At 39.9% G+C, this 26407-nt stretch overlaps 1 protein-coding gene across 1 annotated transcript; it reads left to right on the forward strand.

Annotated features, from left to right (window-relative positions):
• On the forward strand, positions 1 to 26043 carry SLC6A5 (solute carrier family 6 member 5). The gene is made up of 14 exons (XM_058846480.1): positions 1 to 141; positions 1353 to 1484; positions 1804 to 1977; positions 2622 to 2763; positions 3169 to 3301; positions 5568 to 5702; positions 6146 to 6249; positions 8805 to 8929; positions 12227 to 12339; positions 12622 to 12753; positions 13995 to 14094; positions 20285 to 20385; positions 23469 to 23636; positions 25888 to 26043. The coding sequence occupies exons 1-14, from the start codon at positions 72 to 74 to the stop codon at positions 26041 to 26043; spliced, it is 1785 nt and encodes a 594-aa protein (XP_058702463.1). The 5' UTR covers positions 1 to 71.
• The last annotated feature ends 364 nt before the right edge of the window (positions 26044 to 26407 follow it).

Here is a 26407-nt window from a genome sequence, read left to right on the forward strand (position 1 = left end):
AGGAAGACGATGTTGGGGACGAGAATAAAGCCCGAGGGAACTGGTCTAGCAAGCTGGATTTCATCCTCTCCATGGTGGGTTATGCAGTGGGGCTGGGCAATGTCTGGAGGTTCCCGTACCTGGCCTTTAAGAATGGGGGAGGTATGATGGCTTTTTCCTGTCTCTCTATCTGCAGTACCGTACGGGTCTGAACCAGTCCCTGCCTTTTTTGGCGGGGAGAAACACGAGGGAAGCGGGGTTGGCGGCTTCCTATTGCAGGGCAGCCAGCCCCGGGCTGAGTGGAGGTGCGGGGGCATCGTCAGACACTTGGTGAAACATCTGCCTGGGTTTTGGGGTTGTTTTGGGGTTTTTTTCGTTATTTTTGTGAGGCTTTTTTGCGGGGGAGGGATTGGGGGGGTTGTTTGTTTTTTTGTTTGTTTTTTATGGTCACCTCTGAAAGCAAGAAAGCCCTGACGAGATTTCCTTAAATGGTAGCGCCTTCTTTAAAAACTCCTGCAATTGGTGCTGGCCGGAGAGAGAGGAAAACGAAGAGGCATGTTGATTACACAGGCAGGGCTTCGGAACCCCCCCGCCTCAGTTACATACAGTCGGGTCTGAATCCGCAGTCGGTGGGATGAGGAAAGAGGAGGGATTGTAGAGTCGGGATAGTGACAAGAGGACCTTTGATCCCGAGTCGAGATATTCCTTTATTTCGAGAGGTTTGGGGATATTGTTTTAAATCTCTCCATGATCCGATTGAAAAATAATCGTTTGAAAAGAGTGAATGTCGATCAACTGAATAGAGGAGAGGATAAGCTGGAAGAGGGGCTATGCCGTTAATAGCTTACACGGGGAAGAAGAAGTTTATTTGCAAGGGTTCTCCTACCAGAGGCTCTTACTGAAATGGAGAACCGGTTGATGTTACTGGATTCAAACCCTTGCAGCTGTAAATCCCTTCCGTCTTCGGAAGGGCTCTCAGCAGAGGATAGTGGTGTTGTGATCATCGAAAACAGTTATATAGAGCCCGTAAGAGCTGTTTCCTTTGAGGGAAGAGGCAATTTTAATGAACTGTTTTAAATGGAGAGCTTTTATTTTCTTTTCATTTTACACGTAGAAACTTCTAAGTGGGAGGTGCTAAATACTCATTTAGCAATAATGAATATTTACTGTCTGTAGAAAACGCTGGAAATGTAGAAAGCCGACCCCCATCTCCGACACCCCCCCTCCGCCTTCCTCCTGCCCCGTCGAGGGTGCCGACACCGGGAATCGATAACAAACTGAAAAATTTTAATAGAAAAATGTCTTGACTAAGTTGTCCCCAGTATCACGGGGTGATTCAGGTTGCTCTCTCTTCTCTCCCCCTGCCCCCCAAGGTGCGTTTCTCATCCCCTATTTGATGATGTTGGCTCTAGCTGGGATTCCCATTTTCTTCCTGGAAGTCTCCCTGGGGCAGTTTGCTAGTCAGGGCCCCGTGTCGGTCTGGAAAGCCATCCCCGCCTTGCAAGGTGAGCGGAGCAGGCGCCGGCCCGGTTTTGGGGAGCATGACCTGCACTCCGTCTCTTGCATGGCTTCAGCCGCTTCCCTGAGCCCCGCTCCGCCGCATGCCACGGGCGCACCGCGGGTTCGGCCGCTCAGCGCGCAGCTTGCGCGGCCCTTGGTGACCGCCTCCCACCCACAGCGAGGGTGTCCCTGTCCCTGTCCTTGTCCCTCCTTGTCCCTGTCCCTGTGCCAGGGGAAGCTGATGGTTTGCAGCCGCCGGGCCCCGCAGCTCCCGCCGCCGCCCGCATTAATGGCTTTTCTTCCTCTTCTCCTGTCTGTCCGCAGGCTGCGGCATCGCCATGCTGATCATCTCGGTCCTGATAGCCATATATTACAATATTATTCTGTGCTACACACTTTTCTACCTTTTCGCCTCCTTTGTGCCCGTGCTCCCCTGGGCTTCCTGTAACAACCCCTGGAACACGCCAGACTGTAAAGATAAAAACAAACTTTTGCTAGGTAAGCTGGGACATGATTATGCTCTTCTTTTATTTATTTATTTATATTTTAAAATTTGTGGCCCTGGTGGTTTTCCAGAGCTTTCTGCGGCTCAGCTGCGCCCCTGGGAGATGCCAGAGGAGACTGCGGATGACCGCGGCTGGGAGAGGTTCCCTGCGCTGGGGAACGATCTCTTCCCGAGCCATTCTGAAGTGATCTGTATCTCATGGGCACTTCCCTCTGGTTTTATTTAAAATTTTCCTTAATAAGGATAAATTAGATTTGTCAATTTAAATGCTAAAAGGAAAAGCCGATTTTTCTTCCCGTTTTCTTTTTTTCCCCCTCCTCCCCGCCGGAGAAAAACTCTTTGTAGGCAACAAAATACCACAGCTGGCAGCCTGGAGTGTCTGCTAAAGACCAATTATTTGTCTTTAGAGAAGCTCCTCTTTAATGAAAAAGCAAAAACCATTTCTGCAAACGGCCCCAAACACACAGTGAAATGAAAACGGATAAAGTAAACCTAGTTAACGACCTTTTGTAAAAGGTGTCGGGAAGTGAACAAAAGTTCAAGTAATTAGGTGTGATCTAATGATTCTTGTAATTTTACTACAACAAAAAAATCTCTACACTTTATTTTTCTGTTCCCCCACCTCATTTCTTCCTAGATTCCTGCATTATTGGCGACCACCCAAAAATACAAATCAAGAACTCTACTTTCTGTATGAGTGCCTATCCAAACCTAACCATGGTTAACTTCACCAGGGAAGGAAACAAAACATTTGTCAGTGGGAGTGAAGAATACTTCAAGTAAGATCTTTCTTTGTTTAGATAAATTACGTTCATTTTTTCTGTAAAATCTACTGGAACAGGCAACAAATCACGGCTTGGAAAATCAGAAATACAGTAGTCAAGGGCAGAAAACGATGCTCATTTTTTGTGCTCAGGAATGATGAGAGCTGAATTCAAACACTGGATTACTTGTTTTCTGTTCCTGTGGTGCTTAGCGCAGCTGGGGTGTTGGCTCATGCCCGGCAGTTTTATCTACTACTGCAATGCAGATAAATAAAATAATACATGGTGAGAATCACTGGAACCATCTAGAGAAACTACTGAGGCAAAACAAAAAAGGATTTTTGTGCTGAATTGCTGCCTGTGGTTGCTGTCATTTTTCTTTTTTCCCATTTTTTAATTTTTTTTTTTCCTTATTCTTAGGTACTTTGTATTGAAGATTTCAGCAGGGATTGAATATCCTGGTGAAATTAGATGGCCCTTGGCACTATCTCTTTTCCTAGCTTGGGTGATTGTTTATGCCTCCCTTGCCAAAGGAATCAAGTCATCAGGAAAAGTAAGAACAAAATTTGTGATTGTATACTCACAAGAAAGTATGGTGCTGGTTTTTAGGGACTCACACTCTTATTTAAGGGATGAATTACTGAAAATAGTTCCAGTAATTGACTAAGTATTAATTGAAATGTCTTTTTCCTGTTTGTGTTTTCCTTTCTAGCCAAAACAGAAACAATTTTTGTTCCACCTTTTTTCTCAAATCTTCAGTAAATTTAAAATGAGCTCTTAAACTCAGCAGTGGGATGGTACAAATGGTACTTTCCAGCCTTCTCTATTCTGTGTGATGTTCATAAAAAGTCTGCAATCATCTCACATTTCACTGAAATCCAGGAAATTGTGATGTAAATTAAGATGTTAAGTAGCATATTTTAAAATCAGAACTGAACTTTAAAAAAAGCTCAGAGTTTGTGTGTATGAGCAACATAACTAGGTATTTCCTGGGATAAATATAGTGGAAATGGAGACATGAATTTTCTAGACCTGGTCACAGAGTTCCAGATCCAAGCCATCCCTTTGTTTCTGGAAGCTGACTTCATCTGTTGGGAGGTCACTTGGCAGAAAATCCAGGGACTCGGAGTGCCAGGGGAAAGTTGAGATATTTTTTCTCCTTATCTTAGTGGGATAGGAAAAAATATTTCATGAAAGGCAAGAGACTGGATAATAATGCGGGTTTGAATGTGGCAATGAATATTTGTCTAAGTTACTCTTAGTGGCCAAGAAAAGTACTGATACTGATATCAGAGAGAAAAATATTGACTCTTTGTTATTAGAGACAGAAATCCTGTGTTTAAGTACAGACTAGTTCAGTCTCTTGACTGTGCAGAAATCCATCAGGGCAACTTGTTGAAACACCTCTTGAAACAACAAGGTAAATTCCAAAAGCAGTTTCAAAAGTCACTTCAGCTCAGACCACAGGCTGAAGGAGGGGATTCTCTCCCTCTGCTCTGGTGAGAAGCCACCTGGAGCCTTGTGTCCAGCTCTGGAGCCCACAACACACAACACAAGATGGAACTCTTGGAGCAAGTCCAGAGATGCTCAGAGGGCTGAAGCCTGTCTACTGTGGAGACAGGCTGGGAGAGCTGGGGCTGTTCAGCCTGGGGGAAAGTCCAAGAAGACCTTCCAGCACCTTCCGCTACCTAAAGGGACCACAAGAGAGCTGGAGAGGGACTCGGAACAAGGACATGGAGTGACAGAACAAGGGAAAATGGCTTCAAACTGACAAAGGGAGGGTTTAGGTTAGATATTAGGAAGAAAATCTCCTCTGTAAAGGTTGCGAGGCCCTGGCACAGGTTGCCCAGAGAAGCTGTGACAGCCTCATTCCTGGAAATGTTCAAGACCAGGCTGGGCTGGGTTTGGGTCTGGGTCATCCTGGTCTAGGCGAAGGTGTCCCTGCCCATGGCAGGGGTTGGAAAGAGATGATTTTTCAGGTCCCTTCTAACCCAAACCATTCCATTATATAATTCCACAATGTGTTATGATATGATTGTTTTCTTTAGGATCCAGACATTAATGTAAAAAATATTTGAAATTATTTTGTGTTGAATGTAAAGATTAACTGGCCATAATCCAACCATTTTATTTGACCACAGAGAGAGCTGTCTTCTAGATATTTATTAAAACATTAAACACACAACCGCTATTGTGTATATAGACATCGTGATGATTAGGTCTAAATAATTTCAAACTTTCCTTTTTTTGAATTTGGACCAAAACTATCATCATGGTGATATGTAATTATTAAGAGGTACAAACAGTAATAAAAATTTTTTAGATTTTTTTTTTTTTTAGTTAAATACAGAAGAAAACTACAGAAGTGTCAGTGTTACTGAATAGCACTTCTCATTTAATTTCCACTGTACTGTGATAGTTCACTCTGGACAACAATCAAAAGTGGTATTTAGTTTTAAATTCCTATTGTTCCTCTCCAGATGGAGAGAGGAATCTTCTTCTCTCCTCTGTCTAGAATTCCACCTCTTATAATCTTATCATATTGTTATGATCTTATCATATTGTTATGATCTTATAATTTTATCTTATCTTCTTATCTTATCTCATCTCTGCTGTTATTCATGTTTCCAGCAGCAAGGAGAGCTATAAAATTTCAGATTTCCAGGGAAATAACCCTGTTGTTTTCTTAGTTTATCCCCTGACTGTTGTCTCTGAGCCTGAATAATCGCCTTCTTCAGGCAATAGTGGCACTTACATTTCCCCTCCTCTCTTCTTATCCAAATCAGCCCTTTCAGTAACCTTTTCTCTGCCCTGTCCAGGTTGTGTACTTCACAGCTACATTCCCCTACGTAGTTCTCATCATCCTTCTGATAAGAGGAGTAACTCTACCTGGAGCTGGAGATGGGATCTGGTACTTCATCACACCCAAGTGGGAGAAGCTGATTGATGCTATGGTGGGTTTGCTATTGCACTTAGAGCTGCTGGGGTGAATAAATCACATGGATCTCTTGTGGTCTGCTGCAAGCAGTTTATATGTGCAGAGGCAGTGTTGTCATCTGTGGAAATTTGTTCTTCATCTTACATGGGTAAAGTATTATCTAGGGTCATTGGAAGATAAAAATATCAATATCTGATGCAGGCTTCCCCGCTTGATTTGTATTTTTTGTTTCTGAATGTATTTGAGCTGATATGTATCAAACAATATAGTTCTTATATTTCTGTCTTCCATATACAGAAAGGTTTATATTGTCCTTTTATAGGGGCTCAACAAGAACAGTGCTCCTTATCAAATGGGCCTGATGTATTTCATGGCAGGATTTTGCTTTTAAATATTCTATTGACATCTGTTGGTCTAACACTCTTTCCTGAAGCTGATGCTATTTTCTTTCCTACTTAGGTTTGGAAGGATGCTGCTACTCAGATTTTCTTTTCCTTGTCTGCAGCATGGGGAGGTCTAATTACCCTCTCTTCATACAACAAATTCCATAACAACTGCTACAGGTGTGTAAGAGTGAAATATGTTTGTCCAAAACCAGTTGTCCTTCACTTTGCAGAAATCTGGTTTGTAAGATCCCCATCTCATGGTTTTTTTCCCTTGTCATTTTTTCCCCTGTTGTCCTTTAGTTAGTTTTTTCCCTCCTGTATTTTTTTCCTCTCTTCTGTTTTTTTGTTTGTTTGATTATTTTTGTTTTGTTTGTTTGTTTGTGGTTTTGGTGTATGTGTAATTTTTACATTTAACCATTTTTGGTTTTGTGTATTTTCTCCTCTCCCTAGGTCCTAATCTACTAGTCTCAAGATGAGAATTTAGGCTTATTAAAGTTCCTACTGGCTCCCCATTTTCAGAATCAGGAGGTTGAGGTTGAAGGGCAATCTGGGATGTGTCAAGAGCTGTGAGCAGTGAAACGGAATCACTCGGCAGCTCTGCGGGGGGACAGCCCATGAGTAGAGTGGGCTGAAGGTTGCATTGTGAAACATGCAGGACTAATTTGGAACCTCCATTTATGCGATTCTTACATCTCCTATGTGTTCTTTCTTTTTCCAATTACTCTTACTGTGGTTTTACAGGTACAAAATAATTTAATGCTATGAAATTTAAAATCACTTTTATTTGAAATCACTGAAAGCTATTTTTACAAGGGAAAAAGTTACTGTATAGTTTTCATGCAAAAGTCAGCCAGCTAAAATGTTTTCAGATGGAAAACATGAAAACAAGTGGCATTAGTAGAGTGCTTCCCTGCTACTTTGCAGTTTTTAGTCAGTCTAAAGCAAACTTTTGCCAGTTCCTGCAATGCCAGAGGTGCTGATTCAGGACAGCCAGCAGCATGTGCAGAGACTCACCCAAGAGGATGCTCAAAAACTTTCCCCAATCAAGACTTTGAAGCGAACACTCCTTGGGATTTCCATGCCATATCCTATTGCTTCTAAGTACAGAGTCCAAAATACTTAACTAAAAATGTAGATCAGAATATTAAGAATTCCAAAAACATTTTTATTAGCGCTCAAAAGTAATTTAATGAAATTATCCCAAAATATGGATGAAAGTTAACAGTTGCATACACAGTAGCTCCCACCCAACAATCCTTTGGGTCCTATTTTTGAAAATGCTATTCCTGAGCATATTTTTTTTTAATGAATAATTACAATCAGAGTATCAGGGGGGAAAATGGAAGAAACATTATGTTACCTTTCTGCATTAAGTTAGCAATGTTTTTTGGAGATTGTAAGATGTTAATGAAAATTTTGAAGGGAATACATGGTAATGAAGTATAAAAATATTACAGTACTAATACCAAACACATGCTTTACCTGTGTTATGGAGAGATATGGGAGACTGAAGTAGAAATAATTAGAAAAGCTTAGTTACTGCTAATATTTTAATTTTTCAACACAACTTTGAATACTGAAATGAAGCATGACTATTTTCTCTTTCAATTTCTATATTCATTACATTTTAATACAGCAACTGTACTTTTCAGTTACACATTAATTTTAAACATAGTCAAAAACCTATAATTGCAGTAAATTTACATAAATGGACTTTATTATGAATGACTGAAATATTTCAAACCTATCTAAGTTTTGGAAGACGATTAGTACATGATGATTCCAAAGAGCACATTGTCATTTTTTTTTTCTGTAGACCTAAAGGATTAACAAAATCATTCCCATTAAGATGTGGTCTGTTGGAAATTCTAAAAGTTTGCCAGCTCAGGTTGAGTGAGCTGGAAGCTCAGCCAGTGAGGTTCTTTGACAGGTTTTCAAGTTGTATTTCATTCTGTTCCTGACAAAAAAATAGCAGTAGGAATAAGCAATGCTAGCCAACATAAAAACCCCAAACATTTAAAGTGTGCAATCTGTTTTTCTAAAGAGAAAGTATTTTATGGGGAAGTTCTCTGGACACGCATATGGTTAAAAAAAATCCTATCAAGAATGTAACAGCTATAGATGGAGCTCATAATGGCTGGTTTGCTGTCAAGTCTTGACATATCCAGCGTAGCAAAACATTCAGCTATAGATTTCTTGAGATTCCCTTGACAATAACTACCATGGGAAAATGTACCAAGGAATCCTCCCTCTACAGATAGGAAGGTGATTGAGTGAGTTCTGCAATATACAGAAAGCTTAATCCTGGAATTTTGTGTATGAGTACAAGAAGGATAAGACAAAAGTCATCTTATCTGGACAGCAGTGGTTAGTCCATATCTAATAGAGAGCAGAAGTCCTCATGAGGCAAAGTGTTAGAAAATGTGTTACAAATCACGTCACCATGACTGACTCTGTTCTTCAGAGAGGCCAAGAGCAGATGTGCTTGCCCTCCTGCATGGTCTGTGGCTCCTACACAGCACATGGATAATAGAAACTTGCAGACCTGATTCCTGGTGGTGCTGTGGAGATTTCTGTGCTCTCTGATCAGCATCAAATGTACCTGATGAGTATAAAAGTGTGCCTTCATCAGCATCCCCACAAGATGTGTGTGCTCACGAGAAACTCCTGAAACATATATACAAAACCTTCCTTGTGTGTATCCCAACAGGCTTCTTGTGCTTTCTTTGCAGGGACACATTGATAGTCACATGTACCAACAGTGCCACAAGTATATTTGCAGGCTTTGTCATCTTCTCAGTTATTGGCTTCATGGCAAACGAGCTCAAAGTGAATATTGAAGCTGTGGCAGACCAAGGTAGGGCTCGCTGGCATTCCATTACTTAGGCAGGCACCGCATGGCACTTCCAGCTCTGTTATTAATGATAACATTGATATTGGAGGAGGGAATGATGGCTTCAAACTGGTGTTTGGATTGGTAAACCACATGTAGGCATTCCTGTACAAGACAAGTTACCTTGGGAAGTCAAAATTTTAGTTAAAACCTCTTAATCACTTGCTTGGTAAGAGAAGGAAGGAACTTGAGACTCATTTTAACCCTTGGTGTAAATGACTAATGGAGGGTAGAGTGGGATGGTCCCTTTATGTAGTCTAAGGGATTATTTGGCTTCTCATTGGTCTCTGCTGCTGTTTGTCAAATCCTCTTCAAGGTAAAAGTTATCTCTGGTTGTGGTAATTTTGGATGAGAGGAGGGTGGGAGAAATCTTGCAGGAGGGGTGAATTGTGCTTCTGAACTGTGGGGAGCAAGGAGGTGCCTCCATAGAGAAGTAAAACATTTCTGAAGAGCTAATTAGAACATCTTGGTTAGTGAAGAGAGATGGTCATTAGTGGGGATCTGAAAGGTCAATTGGTAGAGCTGAGCACCACTGTGCCAACTAAACCATAAGTCTAATTGCTAGCCATTTCTATAACAACTCCAGGGATGAGAACTCCACCAGCTCCCTGGGCAGTCCATTCCAACATTAAACCACCCTTCCAGAAAGAAAAAAATTCTTCCTGATTTCCAGCCTGAACCTCCCCTGGCACAACTTGAACCATGTCCTCTTGTCCTGTTGCTTGTTGCCTGGATGCAGAACCCAGCACCCATCTGGCTGCACCCTCCTGTCAGGGAGTCACAGGAGTTTTTAGGAGTAATGTTTACATTAATATTTTTATTTTAGACTTTTCCTGCATTCTGGAACAAACAACAAAAGCAGCCCCAAAATCTAAACCCCACTGCACTCACCAAAATGATTTGTATTGAGTGAGAGCTAAAGAAGCTGTGCTTGGGTGGAGCTGCAGTGGAAGCTCCAAAGAGATGCAGAGAAGTGGGATGAGAGACATGACTGTCAGGGATGGTGGAGGGAACACTTGGCTCAGCTGATGCATCTCTCTGGAGATGGTGAAATATTCAGAAAACAGGATTTTCTGCTGAGTACTTGCTGGTAGTCTTGGAGTGACCAACTAGTCCCAGGCTGGAGTTCTCTATTCCCAGCTGTTCCAAGGGGTAGGAACAGCTGTGAGTGCATTTGTAAGAGCCCGTTCAGATCATGTAAAATTATTTCATGAGGGTGAGGCTTTGTTGCTCTCCATGACAGGGAGAAACAAAATTTAGTGAAGTAATAGCAGATGAATTTGCAATAGGAAGAGAGTGAAGATTAAGGGTAATTGTGGACTGAGGTAGTGGATTGCATAACCATAGCTAAAAAGCAGACTCAAGCACTGGTGTAAAGAGCCAGCCCTTGTCAATGCCTGCTTTTTTGATTTTTTTTTTTCATTCTAAAGTTGTATTTCTTCTTGCAGTGGAGGAGAAAAAAACCAAAATGATGATGAAACATAATCTCCCTTCAAGTTTTCAAATCCTTGAATAAAAATGTTAATATAAATAAGAAAGGGTTTTAATTTTTTTTCCTTTATTTGTACTCTTAAAATATTAACCTGAAAACCATAGTACACTTTTTCATTTAAAATTTTCTTTTCAGGAAAAACTCATTTATCTGATGAAGAAATAAAACATGGAGGGAAAGATGGCACAATCTCTTTTTGTTCCACTCTCTGATTTAGAACATAGTGTATTTGAAAAATGTTATGCTTTAAAATAAAAGTTCAAGCTAATTTTACTTTTTAAGACATAGAAAGTGCTTGGAGTTTTCCTGGCTTTAATACACTTTTTATAAAGAGTTCATACCCATCAAATCTTGGAAGATGGAAGAAACAGGAGCTAGCCTCCCTATGACTATTTCCTGTGGTTGGATGCTACTAGACATGTGTTATCTAAAAGAGTTATGAAGGACTGATATGGAGACGTGTGCAGTTTCATATTTTATAATTTAACTTTTCCTAAAAGTGTGATTAATAGGAACTCATTATTCTGAGACTTTATTAAACTTTTATATGCAGGTAGCAAGTTTAAACAGAGCCTTCATCTCCAACAGTCAAGAAGAAATCTCTAATCAAGAGATTAAAGAGGTGTTTGTAAATACAATAGGGGTTCTACATGCAGAAACCAATATTTTTGCAGCACATTTTAAAGGCAGCAGCACTTACTGAGTCATGTACAGAGCTTGTTTTGGTTCTGGTTTTTATTGCGTTTTAACTCTTTTATTTGCCTTTTGTTTAGAAGGAAACCCAAACACTTCACAAATTGCTCAAGGAGATGATTTTTATGGTGCTTAAACTGTATTTTTCTCAGTACATGAGCAAGCAGCAGTTCTCTCTTGAACACAACTAGCATGTGTAGTTGGAGGAACGGGGTTACAATGATCTAAAGTAGAAATGCGCAGGGCAGAGTGGGGAGCCCATTCTCTTGGCATGAGGACAACTTGGCTCTCATTTGTATCTCACCTGGCAGGAAGCGTCTCTCAGAGTGCTTGAAGTGGGCATCCCTTCAGCTGGGATAAATAAAGTACCACCTACTGTAATGCTGCCACCACAGCCCTGCACCCTTTGCTCCCAAACAGATATAAGCACTTATAAAAATACTTTTTCTTTATGGTGAATAGAAATTAAAGACCAATATATAAAATAAAACAAAACAACAACAGCAACAAAAAATAATGGAAAATTCTTGATTTAAGCTTTAAAAGATTCCATTTCCTTATTTCTGGTGCTCTACATTATTTCAGGTTTTCTTGTGGATTTTTTTAGAATCACGGTAGCTATTACTTTCTGTTTAGTATCAGGTCTGGGCATATTTTATATTCTATCCACATTTAACAGTGTGGCAGTGAGTTGAAGTAGAGTATTTGCATTTTCATTCATGTTGTAGCACTGAGGTGTGGATGTTTGCTATAGGTTGCTAATTGGCAGGGAAGTGGCAGGAATTTGATCACAGAGCAGGACAATGCAATTTGTGGCTGCAGTGTGCAATTTTTGCTAATTTTTTAAAAAAATTTGGATCAGTGTGTTGGTATACTGTTTTTTTCATTTAGAATTTTTAGAATATGCATTTTATTTATAGAATATGCATTCTGCTTGGAGAGTTGAAATAAATAAGTAATTTGAAATTTACAGTGTAAATAGAAATTAATCAGGTAAGGCTAAATTCAGTAATGCTTAAGCCTTTCTGTAAGTAAGGAAGATTGAATCTGACAACCTTTATTTTTCTTATTTCTAGGTCCTGGGATTGCTTTTGTGGTTTACCCAGAAGCCTTAACTAGGCTGCCCCTCTCTCCCTTCTGGGCTATAATTTTCTTTTTGATGCTTCTAACTCTTGGATTAGACACTATGGTAAACTGCTTTTGTGTCCCACTCTTTTCCTTTTGATTTTCCTATTTATTGGTTTGGAGGACCATGCAATTGATTGCTATTTCCCATGTGGGCAGTGAGTCATGAAAAAAGAGGAATGAAGTAAGGCCATCAGTGTTGATGGCAATTACTTTGGCAGAGCTTTGGTGCTGCCATCTGACCATTTAACACCTAGGACTCAAAATACTCTCTTATATTGTTTTATATCCAGTTGGAACACTTTGTGTGCACTGAAGTGAACCCTTTTTTTTTTTTGTTTTTCAGTTTGCCACCATTGAGACTATCGTGACCTCTGTGTCAGATGAATTCCCCAAGTACTTACGTACGCACAAGGCACTGTTCACTCTTGGGTGCTGTGTGTCCTTCTTCATCATGGGATTTCCTATGATCACTCAGGTAATGTAACTGGCTTTGAGCATCATTGTCTACCCCCAGTCCTCCTCTGGTGGTTGCTTTCCTCCCGCACAAGCTGCAAAAGGTTTAGCTGAATTCTGCCACCTGTGACACATGGTGTGTCTGAAAGTCTTATTTAAAAAAAAAAAAAAATTAAAAGATGCTCTGAGATATTCTTTAAAGACTTTGCTGCCCAAATCTTTCTGATAGTCAGGGCTTTAAATTTTTTTCTAGCCAAACATCTCCAAAATAATAAAATAAATTAAATATTCAACCCACACTGACAGAGGGAAGGGTTAGATTATTCATTAGGAAGAAATTCTTCCCTGTGAGGGTGGTGAGGCCCTGTCAAGGGCTTCCCAAAGAAGCTGTGGCTGTCCCATTCCTGGAATTGTTCAAAGCCAGGTTGGATAGGGCTTCCTGGGATAGTAGGAAATGTCCCCACGGCAGGGGTTTGGAATGAAATAATCTTTAAGGTTTCTTTCTAATCCAACCCATACTATGAATTAAGGAAAAAAAAAAAACAAAAAACAACCAATTTTGAATGTTATATAAGTATGCATACCTATTTTGAAAGCCTTTCCTCTGAGATTAGTTATATACTGATGGTCTCAGCAAACTGTGGATTTAATACTTGAATCCCCATCTACTGTTGATAAACTTCAGTGTCTTCTTCACTAATACCTTCAGCATTATATATAATTTCAAGATGAGATGCACAAAATCTTGATATTTTATCCATCTTTTCACTCCTTTTTTCTTTCTTTTCTTCCCCCTTACCTCATCACCTACTAGCCCAACTTTGCTGTTGTAAAGCCCAGGAAGGATTCAGTCCTTTATTCATTTGGGTTATGCTGCTTAACTCCATCATGGACACAGGATATTAAATCCTTTCCAAACAGATTAACTGGACTCATTATTATGGTAGTTCTGTTTTCAATGGTGATTTTGCTTTTGACGTAGTATTACGTGGTTTGAGACACTGCAGGTGGAAGGTCTGATCACAGTTCAGTCCTTGATCTTAAAGTACTGAATTCAAAGTCTTCCCAAGCTGTCCTAGCTAGCAGAATCATGTGTACCCTCTGCTTTCTTCTTGTTGGATTTGATATTCATTCAGCCAGAAGGAAGAAGCTATAGTGCAGCATGAGCCTGTCAGTCGATATTTGGATGCTTCCTTAGGTTCTGTTCCTCTACAATCTGCCTGCCTCAATGCCACAAATAATCTTTTATCTCTCTTTTCTTAGGGTGGGATGTATATGTTACAGCTTGTGGACACTTACGCAGCCTCTTACTCTCTTGTCATTATTGCCATCTTTGAGCTTGTTGGAGTTTCCTATATCTATGGTAAGAAAAAACATTGGTTTTGGACAGCCTATGTGAAATCAACATTTTAGCAAATGATAAAGATAAATTCTAAAGGAAAGAAGTAATTTTTCTTTGTAATAAAAAGCCTCAAAATTATCTTATTTTGGACAGAAGCATGACAGGACCCATATGATACCCATGATAGATACTCAAAATTCTTTCATACAGTCTCAAATGATTTTCCACCAATAGCTCAAAGATATGAACATGAGAATAGACCAAACACTTAGTGACACTTTTCCACTGGTGCTTTTGTGCTGCAACAGTTTCAGGGACAGAGACCTCCTAAGCAATAGAGGTATCTTTGCGTTTGCAATGGGTGATACTGGATGGATGCCAGGCACCCACCAGAGCTGCTCTATCACTGCCTGCTGCAACTGGACAGGGGAGAGAAAATATAACAAATGCTCATGGGTTGAGATAAGGACCGGGACAGATTTGTTCAACCAATACCGTCATGGACAAAACAGACTCAGTCTGGGGACATTAATTGCATTTATTGTTAAGAAAAACAGAACAGGATAATGAAATATAAAATAAATTGTAAAAACACCTTATTCCCACTCTCCCTTCCTCAGCTCTATCTCCTCCTCACAGAAGTACAGGGAGATGGGAAATGGGGGTTATGGTCAGTTCATCACAGGTTGTTGCTGCTATTGCTCAGGAAAGGAGTCATTCCCCTACTCCAGTGTGGGCTACCTACTGTGGGAGACAGTTCTCCCCGAAATTCTCTTATGTGAGTCCATTTCATGAGCAACAGTTGTCTATAAATGTCTGTAATGTGGGCCACTCTTCCATGGGGTGCAGTCCTTCAAGGGCAGCCTTCTCCAGTGTGGGTCCCTCACAGGGTCCCAAGTCCTACCAGGACACCTGCTCCAGCATGGACTCCCCTCTCCATGGGTCTGCAGGTCCCTGCCAGGACCCTGATCCAGCATGGGCTTCTCCCTGCTCTGGTGTGGGCCCCTCCATGGGCTGCAGGTACATCTGTGCATCCCTGTGCCCTCCATGTACTGCAGGGACACAGCTGCCTCACCAGGGGCTGCAGGGGAATCTCAGCTCCGGCACCAGAGGCACCTCCTGCCCCTCCTTCTGCCCTGATCTGGGTGTCTGCAGGGCTGTTCTCATATATTCTCACACTGCTCTTCTCTGGCTGCAATTACTTCTGCACAATACATTTTTCTCCTTCTTAAATCTGTTATCAGAGATGCTGCTACAATTCCTGATTGGCTAGGCCTTGGCCAGCAGTGGGTCTGTCCTGGAGCCTCCAGGGATGGCCTCAGCCAGGCATGGGGAAAGCTTTTACAGCTTCTCATAGAAGCCACCCCTGTAGCCCCTTCTGCTACCAAAACCTGTCCCTGCAAACCCAACACAGCATTTAACAACTTTTGAAGTCTTTTTTTTTTTTCCATGTACACATCCAACCTTCTCGTTTTAATATTTGTCCATAACATAGTCTCAAGACTATACTCAGAATGATTAATTATTCACAGTGATAACACCAGTTGTACTGATTCATGTTGATGTACATTAAGTTGTGAGGAAGATCCCCAGTTAGTATAAAACAGAGCAATTACCACAAAGCTGCAGTAGTTACAACAATTGATGCAAGTTGTTGATGTTCTCCCAGACTTGCCCAGTGTTTTCAGGAGACCAGTTCTTGCAAGTGTGAAGATCTTCCCACATACTGGATAATTAAGTTATGCCTGGAGTGTAAAGCTGTTCCTATGGACAGGAGTGAATTATATAGTTTAATCAGCTAGGCTTAGAATTCCAAGATACTCTGCTGAATGAGCTGGTGTAGCCACATGACCTTGGTCTCTGGTCCTTTCTTTCCACTGAATATTGGCTTGTATCTGGCAGTGTTGTGGAGTCTGCTCTGTAAATAAGCGCTTTAAAATATAGTACAGGTTTACAAATAATGTAGAATTTGGTGCTTTTGCTTGAGAAATAAATGTTACAGAAGGACAGGAAATCAGCCCTTTCTTTTCTCTAATTTCATGGAAATACAGCGGTGTATTTTAACCTCCACTGACATGCAATTCAGTGAGTATTCCTGGGAGATTGGCTGCTAAGCCAGACATGACCTAGTGAGGAATTGCTACAGAATGTGATGGAAAAATTCAAAATACAGAGAGAAGAGTTGATTTAAGCCAATCATGTTTTGGTTGATGAAAATTCTTGGTTTTCTTAATGTCCCTGGAATGTAAGCAATTGAATTAGAGTTGGTTTAGAAGTGAAATGAAACTCAGCGTCTTTAAAATCAATAAAATTTCATAGTAGGTGATGAGTAGGGAGTCTTAAGAAGAGTTTAAGGGTTTGTTGAGGATTTTTTTGCTTTCCTTCTCCTTCTCACTTTGCTGACAGCATGCCTGAACAATGCTGTACTAGATGTTTTCACTCTTCCTGGCCACCAGCATTGACAGCATCACCTAGTCTGTGCCAAAGCTGGCCCCCTTTAAAGCCATTGCTGTTGGTGTGAATGAGAAAAATTCTGTGTTTAAAATATTTTCAGTATTTTAAAAACTACTTACAGCTGTAAAATTTCTTTGCTCTGCATGATTTTCAGTAAGGATGAAGGTAAATAGGGAATGAGAACTGTCTCTGTTCCTCCACTGAACACTGTGTGGCAGAAGCATTGTAAATCAGTCTTTGTGGAATGACATTTTATTAGGTTTGGAAGAAAAAACTGCGCTGGCCAGTGTCTGCTTTGCTCAGCAATTCCAGTATCCCTTAAAATATTAACATTTATGAAAACCATAGAACAATACAGAAATAATAATAGTTCTGCAAAGGAAGGACCTGAATAAAGGAGAAGGGGGTTTTAATTAGATGTTACTTTAGTGTAATCAGATGCGGAAAAGATCTGACAGATTACAAATCATTCTTTCTATGTTTCCTGTAGAACTGATTCATCATGAACAGATGTCGGTAAAGCCTTGGCTATAATCTATTTCAAATAATGTTCCCTGGAATTAACCTTTTGCTAGACTAAGGAGCTTCCTTTCTTTTAAATGAAAAAGGAAAGACATTGAAATCATTACCTGTGTGACTAATGTACCAGAGCTACTTTTACTGTGCTAAAGCTACTTTTGTAAGGACTGTTCATAGAAATACATCTTGTATATTTGTGATTTTGAACCCTAAATAACAAGCAAAGCTGCTGCTTGGGTTATAGTCCTTCAAGCAGTGCTTAAAATCGGCATAATATATTCTCAATGTCTGACAACTGCTGTTTTACACTCCACTGACACCTTTCTCTGTGTACTTGTACTCTTCATGGCAAGCAGGTTGGCACAACAGTGGCAGGTGCTTTTATGATGAAATAAATTTCTTTCTTGTTACATGTTCTGCTTGCCGAGTTTGTTGAGATTTTTAAATTAAAAAGAGACACACGTAGTTGTTGCCTTGCAATTTCTAATTTTTCAGTAGAGTCCATGCTCCATAATCCAATCAACTGCACCTTTTTATTTCACATGCTGGTTCAGAGGTTTATTCTCCAGTTGTTATTTCTCCAATTTATGATGAATGATTAGTAAAGAACAGCTTAGAGGCAGGGGTATTAATTTAATCATCAGCATAATTCCCACTGTTGCATTTTGTAGCATGAAGCTAAAGACAAAATTCCCTGTGTTTGAGTGAAACACTGCTAGAAACTGAAAATATATGATGTTAAATTTGTTCATGCTCTTTCCAGGTCTGTTTTTTGACAGTTTGTTTTCAGGAAGATTCATTGTCAGAGTGGAAATTGGTGCTGTGTATTTGTAGGAAACATTAGTAATTTTAGACATTTTACCTGTAGCAGAATAGTGAAGCAATCGTCTGGCTAGGTTTGCAGTCTCCTTTTCAATGGATTTTATATCTTGGCACTTATGAATACATCATTGTACTTTAGAGAAGGAAAAATCAGATATGGAATATCATGTGTTGTTTGTTTCCCAGAGTTATTTGTTATTCAGCAGGCTTGACTGATCTGAGAGGGAGACAAGATTTACTAAGATCTGGGAAAAAAAAAAAAAGGTATTCTCTTAAATAAAATAGCCTTTGCATTTTTTCTGTGGAACTTTCACTAGAAAGAGATAAGTAACTTGTAATCCCTCTATCTGTTTACATACATTTGACTCCACAATTGCTAATATTTAAGGGTGCCTTAAACTGTGAATATCTACTGACCATTCCAAAAAGGAACTTTTTTTTTTTTTTTTAATTGGCATTTCAAACAAATCTGTGCAGGTTTACATGAAGCTACCATGAATTTTGGAGGCAGAAACCCTGGTAATTATCCAGTTAGGTATCCCTTCTTTGCAGCAGCAAGTGTGACTGAAGTTGACACTTCAAAGGCAATTTGAACTTTGTGGAAATACCCATCAGCTTGTACCTTGCTCTGCTGCAATTAGTTTAAGACCAGCTTTGTTCCCAACACAGCACAGGGATGGCTGCTGTGTTAGTATCTCCCTCACACTCATTGCAGGTGCTGCACAGGTAAATTAAGCACAGGGGAAAATCTTTCAATTGCAGCAAAAATCTCCCTTCAGATCCATCACATGATGACCAGACATTTGTCCAGACATACAAACTTCTATTTCAGAATAGAGAAGGACCCAACTAGTCAGACTGGTGCTGAAGTACAGTGATTATATGGGTCATAAAAATTGCATGTATTTTACAGAGAAGGAGCTTTCTGAAGAAGAACATTTGTGGTAGTCAGTAAAAAAGAGGGAAAGAAATTACAGCTGCAGAAAAAAAGTGACCTCTGATTCACCTTGGCTCAGTCTTCTAAGCTTACATCCACTGCAGATTTTATCTTTTTCCCCCTTCCCTAAATACAGTCCTTGCAGTACCATTTTCCTGATTAATTTTTGTATTTTTCTTCTCTGTTCCTTATCATAACCGCAATTCTTTAGCTTTTCTCTCACATGCTATCTGCCTGAGCTGGGTTACTATGTGCTCACCCCTTGAGCTGGCCCTTAAGGGCTGCCAAACATCACCCAGCCTTGCTGTCTTCTTCAGGCTGCATCAGAAGGCACCAGATGATGAACAAGTGCTATATTTTTACCTTCTTAATTCTTAGAACAATCGGGTGAATAGACTTATTTCTCCTTGATATCAACAGAAAGGCTTCCAAAATAGGTGGATCAAGCCTGGGGATTATCCCTTCTTACACTCAGCAGCTGCAGCAGCTGACTCTATACAATATGAAATAAAGCAGTTTATTACTTTTGTTACAAGTATTTCTTCCCTTACTCCATACCTTTTCTCCAATATTTAAGCCTTCCCTATATCTTGCAAGTTAGACAAAATGCCACAGAATAATGCTTTGAAAAATTTAGATAAAACTGGCCCAAATTTTTAACATTTTCTGACAGATGAACTCAGACCTCACTCTTATTACCATTAGGAAAGCTGGAATCAATTTTAGTGTTGTTATTTTAACTTTTGGATAAATTATTAATAGCTAACTTACTAATAACCACCAGGGAACAGGAGCTGCTGACCAACACACCTTTTCCTGTCACATGGCATTGCCTGGGAGGAGCTGCAGAGTGGCTGAAATATCATTTTTCAATCTTACATGTTTTATTATCTCAAGTAACTTTATAGATGAAATCAATACAATAATCTGAAGAACTAACACATTGCTTTATCTTTTTGTTCAGACAGCACTGAATATAATTCAAAATATTTGCAGGTGCTCTCTAGGAATTTTAAATATCTCTTATGCATCAGGTGAAAAAGAACAGGACATCAGTTTCAATGCTAAGGGCTACAGCTGTAATCTAGTCATGTAGCAGTTATAGAGAAGTTGAAACATTGTGCTGAAGCAGGTATACAGATTAATAAGGCTGAGCTTCAAAGGGAAATAAAACAAATAGACAATAATTGCAGCTACCCAATACATATTTTTAAGGCTTTAACACAAAACATACTAAACACCTAATGTCAATGTAAAAGCTCAATTGCTTTAATCCTTCAGAAGGAAATGTTTTATTGGAATGGTTCCCACACTATTAGTCCCATTTTTTACTGTGTAGTTAGTTCCTCCAAGGAAGTTTTCAACCAAAAAGTTGGAGTGTGTTTTTGTAGTTAGACACAAAGGAGGACACCAGAGCTGTGTTGCAGACTGCAGCTGGCTTCTGACACACCTAATTGCTTTTCCATTTGCTGTTTACAGGATTGCAAAGATTTTGTGAAGATATAGAAATGATGATTGGATTCCAGCCAAGTAAATTCTGGAGAGTCTGTTGGGCATTTGTGACCCCAACTATTTTAACAGTAAGCAAAACAAACACAAACAAAAAATTTAACATCTTCTCCAAAGAGTTTTGTTGTTGTTTGTTCATTATTCATGATGTTTCTGGGTGCTAGTAGTTAGAACTTGGATGCAGGTACTTAAAGACAGTGCATGTGTTCTTGCCATGGGTATGTAGCAGAAACAGTGTAAGTAGTGGTGTTTTTGGTGGAGATGGATGGTGAGTCTACCAGGAAAACGGTGGCTTTTTCCTGGCCATGCAAAATGCTGCTATGGCACACCACTGCACGACAGCATTATATATTATTGCATATGAGTATATATACACACACACACACACACATATATATGTACACACACATATATATATATACATACATACATACATATATATACACACATATACACACACATACATATGTACATATATATAAAAAATAAAAATTGTATATGAATATATAATTGTATACGAATATATATGTAATTGTATATGAAAATATATATGTGTGTGTGTGTGTGTGATATTTATGTATGCATAAGGAAAAGAAAATACAAGATCCTCCTGTCTGCTGTCAGACTGAGCTAGGGAAAAGAACACTTTACTGACACATAAACTGATTTAAGAGGGATGCTTTGGAAAGGCTGAGGTGGAACGGCGAGGGAAAACAGGAGAGAGGAGCGGGACTGTCCCGTCCCCAGGCCCCGGGAGGTGGCGCTGCGGGACAGCGGCTGCGGCCGCGCCGCCCCCTGCGGGAGGAAAGGAGCCCTCTGTACATTTCATACAAATCCAGCGTGTTTGGTTTATTTTTGCTATTCTTCCTATTTATCTTCCACTTTCACTTCCTCCCCAACTACTTCCTTCAAATTCAGCTAGCATTTACTTCACGTTTAGGTCTCCATTTAATCAAAAGATGTCATGTCACGTTCTCTAGTTCACCATAGCTATGAAAGATTTTTCAAGTCCAGGGGTCCAAATCCAATAACCATATCTTCCTTTGCCATCTAGGTTTCTAACACAGTGCTTCCTTTGCATTTTAACCTAAGTGGAGATACAATCTGAAATCACATACCATTATTTTGACATAAAAATGGAATAATTATTTCAGCCATTTCAAAAGTTGTCAGCTTGACAAATCAGCACAAAACAACAAAGACTTCTTTCATCATATTTTCTGAGCGCATGTACCTCCACTTGGAAGTCTTCAAGCCTGAACCACAGGTGCAGAAAGTTCTGTATTTGTGTAGGGTTTTAAATACTCATTATTTCACAGCGGTATGAAATAGTTCCTCCAAGTCACACGATCACAGAATGGTTGGAGTTGGAAGGGACCTCAAAAGCCCATCTCACTCCACCTCCCTACCATGGGCAGGGACACCTTCTGCTATCCCAGGTTGTTCAGGGCCCCATCCAACCTGGCCTTCAACACTTCCAGGGATGGGGCAGCCACAGCTTTTCCAGGTGAGTTTTCTTAGCTGTTCAGGTACAAGATAAGAAGTTTCTGGAGTTTCTGAAAAGACACACATTTTGAAACAGTAAGTATGAGCTCATCTGGTGGGTGGAGAAGCAAAGCAGTGACTTTCTAGTCTTCTGCAGTCGATGCGTCCAGAGAAGTTGTACTTCAGCTCATGTGCTGGGAAGTTCCTGTATGTGCTCTTCTTTAGTGTAGTGTAAGTGGTGGCAAATCTTTTTATTCCTGGAGGGGGAAGAAAAAGACGCTAGATGAAGTTAATAACTTCTTTTCAGAATTGTTAATTCACAAATGAGGACATTTTTTCCTGAATACTGGAAAAGGTTTAGTTTTTGCAGACAGGAATGCTTGTGTTAAGGGATCAGTGAGTTTTGGTGAGCTCAACAAAATCCTAAGTTGTGAAGAAATGAAATTTTCTATGGTGAGAATTATTTCTCCAATGAGAAATGAAAATGAAGGTAGTCTAGTTTTCTCACATAGATTTTCTTTACCAGTTGTCTTCACTGCACTACAGTATTGCTCTGTGTGAAAACAAGGTAGATCTATCTTAACTACCTATTGTTTGATTGTGACAATGTATGACTGTAGTTTGCAAATCACTTTTAAAAATTTTGAAGACATAGTCCAGTCTATAGTGTTAGGATGACATCAGTGGTATTTATCTTCTCTTGGGGACTTTGTTAAGAATGAAGGCATGTGCATATGGGATTTTTTTTCTCTCTCTTTTTTTTTTTTCCCGTGGTTATTTTCAAGATGCTGCCTTAGATCCTATTTTACACTTCTGAAGCGAATTGTAAGGCTTTTCTGCAAATTGCTCAGATCCTTTACTAATCAGACTTGTGCTCATAGCTACTGTCAGTAATCACAAACAGGGAATAGTGAATTATGTTGCTTGTTAAGGGAAACAAATTCGGATTGGCCATGTTTACTCTCTAAGCTTGCATGTTCTGTTGTTCCCTCCAAATGCAATATTTGGTGAAGTTACAGTGAGAAATAAATTTACACCGATGAGTTATAATTCAATTTTTATTCAATGGAAACATACAAAGTAAAACCAAGTAATGAATTATTTTCTATTATTACCTCTGTAAAGCTAATATTTGAATTTGATACATTTGGATAGCCTAATATTAGACTTTCATTAGATTCCCCATCTCTAGAACTAAAGCTGATCATTTTTATATGTGTCTTCACCTAGTTATACTTCTATAAATCTTCTATGTGCAATTATTGCAAGCACAGGAATTTTCCAAAATTTACTGAATTATGCACAAATGTAAGCAGATATATTGCTGTTCATATAGTAAGTGAAATGGAGATCTTAGCATAATCACATTAGATAAAACTGACAATAGACCATGTAATAAACTATGTTACTCTAGGGACAAAATTCTAATTTCAATTATTCTGGCACAAATACAGTGATTGTTTGGGGATTTTGCAAGATTTCCTTGAAACTCATTAGATTCAGGTCTGGAATCCATTTATTAGAGCTTTTGGCAGCACCCTGCCTTAGGTATGTGTACTTTTATTTGTATTCCATATACACCAAATCTGTGTGTGGATACCCACCATTTGTTGCATAGCAGGCTTGTTTTGCTTACTCAAACATATTTGTTTTCCTTTCTTGTTCCCAGTTTATTCTCTGCTTCAGTTTTTACCAGTGGGAACCCATGACTTACGGAGCTTACCACTACCCAGGCTGGTCCATGGTGCTCGGGTGGCTGATGCTGGCCTGCTCAGTCATCTGGATCCCAGTTATGTTTGTGATAAAAATGCATCTAGCCCCCGGCAAATTTATTGAGGTAATTCATCTGTCTTTTTGCTGTTTAAAAATACGGCACAGGAGACTGTCTCTTTTATTTTACATTGCTTTTCGAGGTATTGAATGTCTAATACAGCTCAGATTATTTTCTGGTAAACTAGTTATTGTGTTGCAAAGAGATGCTCAGTTGATTTAAAATGTAGACCTTCTATTCCTAGTTTCTCAAAAAAACATGGTCCTAAATTGTGGAGTGGTTTGTTTTATGGGATCTAGACAAATTTCATGAGGTTTTGTTTGGCTTTCTTGGAAGAAAGTTTTCCTAGATTTGTTGGCCTTGTTGCAAAAGCAGCATATAGCCACAGGAAGCCTCAGCTGCTGGTGTGTATCATGCCCAGGGAGCCTGGCAATCAGCACTAGGAGAGGTCAATCAGGAGTTGCCTGCGTGCAAAGTTAGGGGTGGTTCGGTACTGGAATCATCCAGGATGTGCTCCACAAGCTGTGCCACTCGCTGAAGTCCAGGAATAAGATGTAGAGTGGGAAGGATTTTCATGCATCTCAAACTATTTGTTATAAAACCTAGCTGGAAATCTTTGCTTTTACCCTTCATCTCTTTATTCTTGAATTAGCTGATCCTTTCTGACACCTGGGTGTAAAATAATTGCAAGTTTTATTTTTAATTTAAGCTTCTTTTGTTTATTTTGCTAATTGGATTCCTGGCACTTCCCCCCACTGCTTCAGAAATGTGGTGGTCACCTTCTTCTCCCTGTTCCTGTGTCCTGTCTCTGCCTGTCACCCCCCCTCTCCCTGGCTGCTCCCATCCTGCTGGCTCCTCAGTCCCTGGCAGGGTGTGGTACAGCAATGTCAGCATTTCATCCCTTCACTGCCTTGCCTCTGGCTTCTGGAAAAGCTAAATGCTCTTATTTTAGGTCTTTGAGGCTTTCTCAGTTCTGTCTTCTCATCACTGCCTGCTCTTGTGCTGTTCCCACCTTGGGAGAAGGAACAGACACTTGCTCCCCTTTTTGTAGCCGCTTTCGCAGTTCAGCTTCCCCGCAAATCCCACTGGGGAAGTTTCTTACTTCAAAAATGAAAAGGAGAGAAAATGTACTAAAATAGTATAATCTTTTTGGTCTCTTGATATGTCACACTACACATGCCTGAGGGAAAAGACCATACTTCTCTGCTTCCCATAGAGCAAAGGAATTTTGTAGGAGAGGAATTTTCACAGTGGTGGGACACCCTAGGGAGAGCATCCAAGCAGTAGGCAGTGAGGCCACTTGTCTAAAGGGTCATCAGCTATTGTGTAGAGCAGACTGGAGTGCCTGGGTCAGGAGACAACTGCCCCTACTGGAAATGAGCTAATGTGGAATTACATTTACTTGTTCCCTGTCTCATAAACTTCTCTTGCTGACACAAATGGTTCTGCTTCAAAATTTCTCACGTGTAAAACTGGCATATATATTGCCACAAAAATAGGGTGCTTCCCTTACTGCCTTTCCAGGTGTGCATTCAAAGAAACCCCCACGAACTTGATCTGTTTTGAAAGGGTTTTTGCTGAAGATATTTCAGCTGTATTCTGCTATGTCCTCAATATTGAGTCTGCTACATAAAATTATTAAAGTTGATTTGGGAGGTAAAAGTTGCAAACTGGTAATTAAGCAGAGATTAAAATAACTGATAGAGAGGTCTGATTCACTTTATTAGGTAATAAACATATAATTGTTCCCTCTTAAGTCATCAAAAATACGTTTTCTTTCCTTTGTATCTGTGAATGTACTGATCAAATTACATATTCAATAAAGTACTCAGTGGAAAGATCAGAAAATTTTTGTTGTTTGCCAGATGACATTCTCCTCTTTCTTTTTTCCTGTAGATAGAAATGAAACATTTTGTCATCTCAGAATTAAAATTTTGTTCATTCATAGTGATGTACTACTTCTTGGTAGTTCGTATACTTTGCGAAAATATGCTAAATAGAAATCCAATTATTTGAATGCACTTACCCACTGCCTAGACCATTGGGCTAAGTAATTGTGCACATATCTTTCAGTAAGAGAGCCTCACAGTCTGTGACAGTAGTTCTGAGCTCCCCACACATGGTGTGGGGGAGGACGATAATCAAACCTGGGCACTTTATTCACTATTAATCTTGAAAACTTTGTGCAAAACAAACGCTGAGCAGTGGAGCATTGCTGGGCCATCATCAATAATCTTGAGCCTATCCTCACTTTTTCTGCATTGTAATTCTGCTCCATGACACCAAATGAGACTCTCTTTTCTCTCCCCTATCATAGCGGCTCAAGCTGGTGTGCTCTCCACAGCCTGACTGGGGTCCATTTCTCGCAAAGCACCGTGGTGAGCGTTACAGGAACATGATTGATCCACTGGGAACCTCCTCTCTGGGACTTAAACTGCCAGTGAAGGATATGGAATTAGGAACCCAATGCTAGTAAATATTACAAAAGGGTGGCAATAACATTGCCAAATTTTACTGATTTTTTTTTTCCATTTTTTTTTACCCACCATTTCTTCTTTTCCACATTGCCTGAAAGTGGTTGCTTAGGAAAGCAGGACTTATGGTTGCGTGCCATAGAGGAGGCCTAACGACCACTTCCAGGTGTAGGTGATGCCCATGACATGTTCTGTACCCAGTGACACAGCAGAAGCCTTGTGTGTGACAGATGACATAAACAGGTGTTGTCAGTTATAGGAATAAACAAAACCAACCAAACAAAGTCTTTGGAGGAAATGAGGTGTGCAGTTTGACCCATTTCCAGAAAGCACCATTTGTAACAGATAGCTGTGATGGGACTA

The sequence above is a fragment of the Poecile atricapillus genome, chromosome 1 (assembly GCF_030490865.1).
Source record: "Poecile atricapillus isolate bPoeAtr1 chromosome 1, bPoeAtr1.hap1, whole genome shotgun sequence".
Lineage (NCBI taxonomy): Eukaryota > Metazoa > Chordata > Aves > Passeriformes > Paridae > Poecile > Poecile atricapillus.